The sequence below is a fragment of the Mya arenaria genome, chromosome 14 (assembly GCF_026914265.1).
Source record: "Mya arenaria isolate MELC-2E11 chromosome 14, ASM2691426v1".
In the NCBI taxonomy this organism is placed as follows: Eukaryota; Metazoa; Mollusca; class Bivalvia; order Myida; family Myidae; genus Mya; species Mya arenaria.
Window position 1 is genome coordinate 53629274 of NC_069135.1, and position 8474 is coordinate 53637747.

Genomic DNA, 8474 nt, shown 5'->3' on the forward strand with positions numbered 1-8474 from the left:
TATATGACCTAATACCTATGCTTTTACTAAAATAAGGTCGAAAACCATTAAATATTGACTTAGAAGTTAAAGACCGCGAATACTCTATTCGTTCCCTTTGATGAGTGTATAAATTGCCCCACCTTGTGACGCTCGTGTTTAAACAAGCTATTGCGTTTTTTCGAAAACCGGTTACTTGGATTTTTCCTTAAATGAATTATTAAATTCAAAAACGTTAATGTATCGAATGGTGTCGGTTAAAGAGTCTGAAACGTCGATTTTATTTTATTTAAATCGCGTCTAGATTAATATTAACAATAAAACAGGGAAAACAGCAGGGGCAAGCCAAGTAGTCAACCAATTAACGATCATAATATATTCATATGATAAATAAAAGATGCCTCATGTTTTATTTAAAGGCAATTTTAACATAAACAATATAATATAGAGGTACAGAATTTTATGTTTAATATTATTTCAACTTTTTATCAAGTCAAAGAACGACATTAGCATGCCATGAAGTTGTAATTCTTCACAACCGTATCCCGTAAATTTTCAACGACTTGTGTGCACCCGTTTTCTCACCAATAGGGTTTCCATCAATGACGCAGGAGTTATATGGTATATTCAAGATGGTTTCAAAGCCATGCTTCTCAAATATACGCTGTGAGTAATTCCCAGTGCAATCTCCTTTAACCACGGTAAAGCTTAGGTCCTTAGCCAATTCAAGAGCCGCTTTAACGATGTGAATCGCTAATCCATGACGTCTGTAATCATTTCGGACACAGAGGAAATCTAACGAGAATATTTCATCGACGCCGTATCTGTTGAAGATGTCGATCTCTTTAGTCGGATAGTAAATAAATCTGAAGACATCTTTAACATTCTTAGACTCCATCCAGCTGAAGTCCTCCGGGGTATCAGAACGTCGCAAAAAGCCGGATATTCCTAAGCCAACCATGTCACCAGTTTTCCTAGAGATCATTGTAAGTGAAATATTGTGCTTGAGGTCTTCAATGGTCATCTTTTCAAAATCTTTATTCCATGTAACGTTGGAAGCATGACATATCGGCTCATCGGGAATAAAATGGTTACTCATGATGTCAAAGGCTTCCACATATTGATCCGGGGTTATGATTTCAAAGCAGTACTCGTCGGTATCTATCTTTGGTCTTATCTTTTTCAAAGCCTGAAAAATGAAATATTACATTGATTTAGCAAAGGATGTTTTATACAAGTCTCACATGTTAAATAATAAATGGAAAACGGAATCGTTTTAATATTGTTGTATAAAAATCACAACTTATATAAAATAGCATCCCAGTTCATTGCGTGTTCGGTATTATGATGCATCCATTCGAATGCGTAATTGACCTAATGCACTGTAAGTGACGATGATATAATGATTCTGCGAGGAACAGTAATTTACTATATGCATAACCCTTATGACCTTGTTTAGGAAATAAATTTTGTTTTTGACTCTTTTCTCAACGCATTCTCCCAGCTTTCCTTATACATTTGTACAAGCATCTTAGAAGTTTTATGACCCCTCCCCCTTCCGTGATCGAAGAACAGGCATATACAGAAGAAATTTATGAACAGTATTTATTAATGCGTAATGGTTTCCAGCAAGCGTTTTCCTCCATTCTGAAAAAAGGTCACATTGAACATGGCCGTGAATGTAGGGTTGATGTTAAAGATTGAAGGTCTTCAACAAGTTCTTTGTATTGGTGGCGGTATGTGCTGGGGCAATATCGTGCAGAAGAACTACTTCCCTCATTTGCAGTCATGTCCCCAGTTTGTGTACATTTTCATTCATATTCGGCAAAGGCACACCAGAATAGTAATATACAGTAACTGAACGAGTTTTTCGAAATAAAGTGGGTCAATATAATGCCTTTAACCAGTATTTATTTCAGAAAATATTGAACACAGTAAATAAGCATTTGAAAGTACAGAACTGCATACATACAATATATGGAGTGAAAGAAACGCATGAACAGTGAGAAAATTACAGAATTGAGAGTTAATGCCTTTATAATCTTGAAAGATGATTGTCATGACCTTTTCAGCTGAAGGTGTAATTATTTGGTATCAGGAACCAGCTCTTACCTACTGTTTCAAGCTCAGATTAATTAATACATGTTTATCTCCTGTCACAATATTGCGCAAGTATCCATCTTCCTATCTCTTTTTACTAGCTATAAGGTTTAAAAATGGTCGTGCAATTTAATTTGTTGACAACTTCGTTTTTACCACAACGACAAAGGGCTACCGTAAAATAAACACTTGTACGTGATTTACATGAATTTCTCTTTTAAAGTCTCTTCCAGATAAATTCGACGTTTATAATTCTACAAAGAGAAATCTAAACCCAGTACGCTGTTTTTCATATGTTGAGTGCATATAAGCATATGTACATGTATAAGTGACTGTTTTTTGTGACAACATATTGTCCGATTTTAAACATATTTGGTGCATAAATCATTTAAAGGTATAGACTTCTACAAGGTTAAAAACTATCATCCGATATTTAAAGAGAAGTTCACTTAGATAAAAATATTATGCAATGTTTGACAATATTCCACCTAGATAAAGATAATATGCATTATTTGAACAAAGCTCTACTAAGAAAAAGATGAAATGCAATAGTGGAACAAATTCCGCGTGGACAAAGATATTTGGCAATATTTTAACACAATTCCATTTGGATAAAGATGTATGGAGAATATCAGGTTAGTGCCGTGAATGAAGGAAGTTTATTTGGCAATGCGGAGGAATTTATCGGGTGAGCTGAGCCAGATAAACTTTCTCCATCCACGACACTAAGCTAGTATGATATATAATTATCCGTATTTTGTTGAATAATGCACGATGATTTACCTTTAAATTATCAAGTACCTTAACAAATGAGGACAACTGTTTGCCCCCTGTTAACATCGGCACACTAGTCTAGCAGATACCCATGTTTGAATGTGCCAAACCATAATCCTCTAAACTGTTCAATTTCATTCAATACGTTTGTTGTCAAACTCATTGCATTTTTTTACGTCAAAACATTAAAGCTTTTGAAAGTGCATAAACGTGGATCAGACACCAAACATTGAATACACATGTAGCAATTATTCCGCAAGTCACAGACTACACAGGTCATGGTTCAAGATCACAAGAGTTTACAAAAAAAATCCACATCTTCAACGAATTCATGTTGATATTAAAGAATAAGATATTTGATATTCAGAACTGCAGCGGCAAAGAGATAATTCATTTCTGTTGTAAGTGGGAGTTTGTCATTCACCACAGAAATTGAATTTACTATAGTTGAATGTTGCATAATTTTCAATATTTGGGGGTTTGGGTATGTGCACATGAATATTTTCTGACCGATTTACTGTGCTAGTGTCATAATCATGCAGAGTGATGGAACTTTCTGGGCGAGTGATTGTTGAGGTCGATTATTGGCGGTCTATTTATTCTGAAGAATTTTTCGTGATTTTTCACTGACCTTTTAATAAAAAAGACCCGTTTTCGCGGTCACAAGACTAACTACCTGTAATTAAATGTCAAGTAGTCCACTTTCCTAATAATCTAAAATTTACACGGCATTGTTAATTGTGCGATTTGTATGCAAGTGAAATTATAAATTGCAATATTATTTAATAAAAATTGCGATATTTAAACAAAAGTTCACCAAGATAAAGATAGTATGAATTATTGAAAAAGAAGTGCAACTTCGATAAAGATATTGTGCATTATCTAAAATAGAGGTCAACTTAGATAATGGCCGTCCATTATACAGAGTTTAGAAACTTGAATTGCGATAAAAGCAAAGTGGTTAAAAGACAAAACAAACGATGAATTTCAAACAGTACCTTCTGGGCAACATCGAGGGTAATTTTCTCACAAATGCTCATGTTGTTTTGCTGAAAACGAAAGAACGCTGAAGATATTATTTCTAGTAAAACTGTATAAACATTTGTCACCTTTAGAATCTGAATCTGAAATGTTTCGATATGTGAGATGTTTACATTTGTAAAAACTATTTACAATGTATTACAAAAGAAACAACTGTAAAGTACTTCTCAATTGAAATCCCGTTTTATAAATTCACCTTCCGCACAGAAGTCAAATGCAGCAATGTGCAAATGCATGTCAACAACTCAAGTGTGGATATAAATAACTCAAGTGGTGATAACTTTCACTTAGGCCAAAAGAATCTTGTTTTTGTTGTTGTTTTTTTACTCACTGACTTTTAATTTACTGCTCCTTGGTATAAGGTAGACTATATTATAATTTTTACAGCATCATCAATACTTTAATTCAAATGTGTTTAAATATTACGATATAAAACTTTGTATAATACATGTATTTCAAAATCATGTGGTTGATATAAGTTGTTTCATTCTAAATTTCTGAATTAACACTTAGTATTTTATCTGATATATTATGAAAAAACACGGCCACAGTTGGTATAACATATGAAATTCAGACTTTAAATGCGAACAAAAAGATATTTTTCTGAGATATTATTTCAATGCAAATTCATGAAAATAAAGTTATCTGAGTGTCAAAGGTTTTGAGACATTGTATCCTTTAATTTTAGCAATTCTTAATAGAGGTTTGAATTACAAAAGAAATTCCCTATCAAAATTGTAACAAATCTGTAAAGCCTAAAATGATTATGCTATATGAAGGTAGGCACACTTTTTATCATTCTAAATGTTTGTTGAACAGCTGACTGAATAGTTTTTTTCAGGTTACTATGGTAACTGCTTCTGTAACAATTATGTTATACATCGTTAGGAAAATTCGCCTTTATTCTGTCACGTCCGTAAACATACAGTAAACATGGAATATACCTTAAGAAGATGTTGACCCTTAAACATTCCTGTGTATACCGCTTTTCAGACGCTACTCGCATTTTATAATAATAAATTATGTAACCAATTCTGCATTAAAGAGCCTAGACTCTAGGCTAGAGCTATTTAATTCCGGTTAACAAATTTATAAATGTCTATTGAAATAGGCATATACCGAATGAGGGTCGGTTTGTTCTGCAATTTTCAAGCTCAAGCAAAATGTGTTAAACATTTAACTCATGTTGATTTAATTTGTTTGTTGTCTATAAGGGCTTAGCACCGATTCTCGTATCAAATCGAATACCGGTATTAGAAGTTAGGTTGATATATCATATCGAACGTTCGCGTATCGGTCAAAATATCGATCAAATAAAAGCTTGAAAAACATCTGTTTTCTTTATTTATTTTGTATCATTTTCATTCTTCGCGCCGCAATATTGGTTTTTCAAGATAGAGTGCCGTACCAATGAAGTCTAGTACGGTACTGCTGGCGGTTTCGTAACCCAACAGGTTCGTGTATATAAATGAAAGTTTATAATGTACGTAATCTTCAGAACTTTATACAAATCATTCTTGAAACTACAACACTATTTCATTTGAAACTCGAAAGCAATTGTTTTTCAAACTTGTAATCCCTATTTATCGGTTATAATTCATTGATATGAATAAATCATTATCTGGACAAAATATTGAGTCAATATGTCAACAATTGAATCTGTCATAAGTCATCCGTGACGCTACTCAATTTACCGAAACGTCAGAATCTCTTCTCGACTTATTCATAGTTTCTTCATCAGATATTGTACTAAATTGAGGTGTTGAAGAACCTTTTCTGGATCAGTTAGTTCGTTATCACTGCTCTATTTCTTGCATATTAAAATTCAACAAAACGGTCGGATCAACATTCAAACAAAAAGTTTGGAAATTTTCGCAAGGGGACTAGTATGTAAAACTCCGATCGCTTGTGTCATTTTTTGAATGGAATACAATGTTTTCACACGAATATCGATATTTACGCTAAAGATTTTACCAATCAACTTATGATGTTTTGTGAAATATATATACCGTCAAAGTCTTTAACGATTCGCACTCAGGATCCCCGTGGTTTCATAATGATATTCGCAAACTACACCGTCAGAGACGAAAAGCATTCAAAAGAGCCATACGCTCAAACTATGAACATCATTGGAAAGCTTACAGGACTATACGCAATCATGCTAACCATATCATAAGAACTGCCAATCAATCACATTACCCCTCTCATCCACGACGGCACGGTCTACGAATCTAATATTGACAAGGTAAATCTTAGGGATAGCTTTTTCCAATCACAGGGCCTTCTTACTGTACCTAACAGACCTCTTCCTATTGTTTCTGATGTCCCATTCCTGCAATATTTTGATACTTCACATCAAGATGTTATTGACTCAATTAAGGTACTAAAAACTGGCAAGGCAACAGGATCTGACGCTTTGTACTAAGGGAGATTTTTTTCAGCCCCTTCGAGATATTTTTAAATATGACTTACTTATTATCTCAGTGAAGGAAAACAGAGGGTTGTCTTGTCTGGTACTATGTCAGATGCATGCGTTGTTAATAAATGCCTAAGGTCCACAGGGCCCAACTCTTGGACCCTTACTCTTTCTTGTCTATATAAATGATATCGTCCGGGAAATAAAATCACCCATACGTCTTTGATGATATTACCATGTTTATCATTGTCGATGATCCTTTGTCTGCTGCTCAGTAACAAATGATGACGTGAACTAAATAAATATGTGGGCAGAAAGGTGGCTTGTATCATTTAACCTCGCAAAAACCGAATCACTTTTAATCTCTCGAAAATCAAACAGACAGGCACATCCACCTATTTCTATGGATAATGTTTAAATAGCGGAAGTTACGTTTTACCTCATGCGTTCATTTAAATACGTTCTGGATCGCAAATCGCTAGTAGTCTTATATAAAACATTTATACCTCCGCTTTTGGAATACACAGATGTAGTTTGGGACAATCTATCCAAGCTGACGAATAGGACCGAGAGAAAGTTCAGTATGAGGCAGCGCGAATATTTTTAGAGCAACACGACTTGTTTCCATTTCAAATATTTATATTGAATTAAGGCTTGAATCTCTGTAGGAGAGAAGGCGGAAACATAAACTCACTCTTTTTTACAAGATGTTTCATTCTCTTACGCCAGCCTCACTTATCCCTTCCCGAGCTGGTGATACAAGCTCTTAAAATCTTCGAATTCCGTCAATCTTTGTAGTATTTCTTGTAAAACTCAACTATTATCTAATCATTTTTCTTCCAACCACAAAATCTTCATAGAATGCATTTCAGAAAACGGTTCGTTCGGAGCTTTGAGCACATGAGTAGTGGCTAGATGGACTAATATGAACTCCTGTCATCAAGCTACTATGTGTGTTAGGCGAGACGGCAATGTACACGATCATGTACATCAGACGCCTGTCGCCTTTAATCCAACACTGACAATTCTTTATCACTTACCAAAAAAGAATAAATCTGCAACTGCCTTTTGGTGTATATGAATAGCAGATGTTGTTTATTTATAACAAATGATCAGATGATAAAAAAATCAACCACATGACATCAACCGTAACAAATAAGATTATGGCTAAATTGCAAATAAGGGACATAACTATTGTGATCGATATTCCGGATACTCGTATATTTTCGGTAATTATCGTATGGTTCCGTACATGTTTCCGAACTTGCGCCCTCTGTCGTAAAAAAGAGTGTAGTTTGCAACCTGCCTTGTTGTATTTGACAAAGTGCGTGCTTCCATGTATTATTAATACATGTATAATCGATTAACATAGGTTTCCTATTTTTGTACACATTAAATGTAGACAGTTTAAGATCATTATAATTAAACTGAACTGATTTTAGCATCAAACATATAACTTTAACGTAGACAAATTTGAAGATAGTCATATAACGAACGATTCATGCAATTTAAAGCAAAATGTGCAAGTCATAATGCAAGATGTGCAAGCCAGAATGCATTGTGTGCATGTCATAATGCAAAATGTAAAAGTAAGAATCCAAGATGTACAAGTCAGAAAGCACGATGTAACGTAAGAAAGCAAGATGTAATTTTTGCGTTAATACCCTTCCATACTTCTACATCCCTACATTCCTTCAAATTCAATCATAACAATATTAAACAATCAGTTCCCCATTTCTACTATGACGATAAACGAAATTTGGGCGTCACACATTCAAGGCTGCGGATGCATTGAAGTAATCTAAATGTACACTTGTTTTCTGAAAAAAAGTATCAATAGCCCAAATTTCCACTGTGGTGAAATTGAGGACACCTACCATTTCTTTTTATTCACCTGTCCCCTTTATCGTGCACAAAGGCATCACCTATTCGACCAACTGTCTGCTATTAGGTCTATGTCTTTCAAGTACTACTGTTTGGATAAAAAGGCCACGGACTTAACCAACCCAAGTATTAAATCACGTTCAGCACTACGTTCGCCAAACTAAACGCTTTTGATCTTCTTAAGATAAACAAGAACATGCCAGATTCTGCAGCCGACCTGACCTGTCCATGCCCTGACCCGTCTTCCTGCTTCTTGACGTTTCTCTCTCTTTTGCTTCTA

General features: G+C 34.6%; 1 protein-coding gene across 2 annotated transcripts; it reads right to left on the reverse strand.

Annotated features, from left to right (window-relative positions):
• Nucleotides 1-340: 340 nt before the first annotated feature.
• LOC128217064 (uncharacterized) lies at nt 341-7470 on the reverse strand. 2 transcript variants are annotated; one of them, XM_052923912.1, is made up of 3 exons: nt 7351-7470; nt 3852-3902; nt 341-1168 (listed from the first exon to the last, which is right to left on the reverse strand). In XM_052923912.1, the coding sequence occupies exons 2-3, from the start codon at nt 3891-3893 to the stop codon at nt 512-514; spliced, it is 699 nt and encodes a 232-aa protein (XP_052779872.1). In that variant the 5' UTR covers nt 3894-3902; nt 7351-7470; the 3' UTR covers nt 341-511. The 2 variants fall into 2 exon arrangements, with proteins under 2 accessions (XP_052779872.1, XP_052779871.1); XM_052923911.1 differs by lacking the exon at nt 7351-7470 and adding an exon at nt 4059-4123.
• Nucleotides 7471-8474: the final 1004 nt, after the last annotated feature.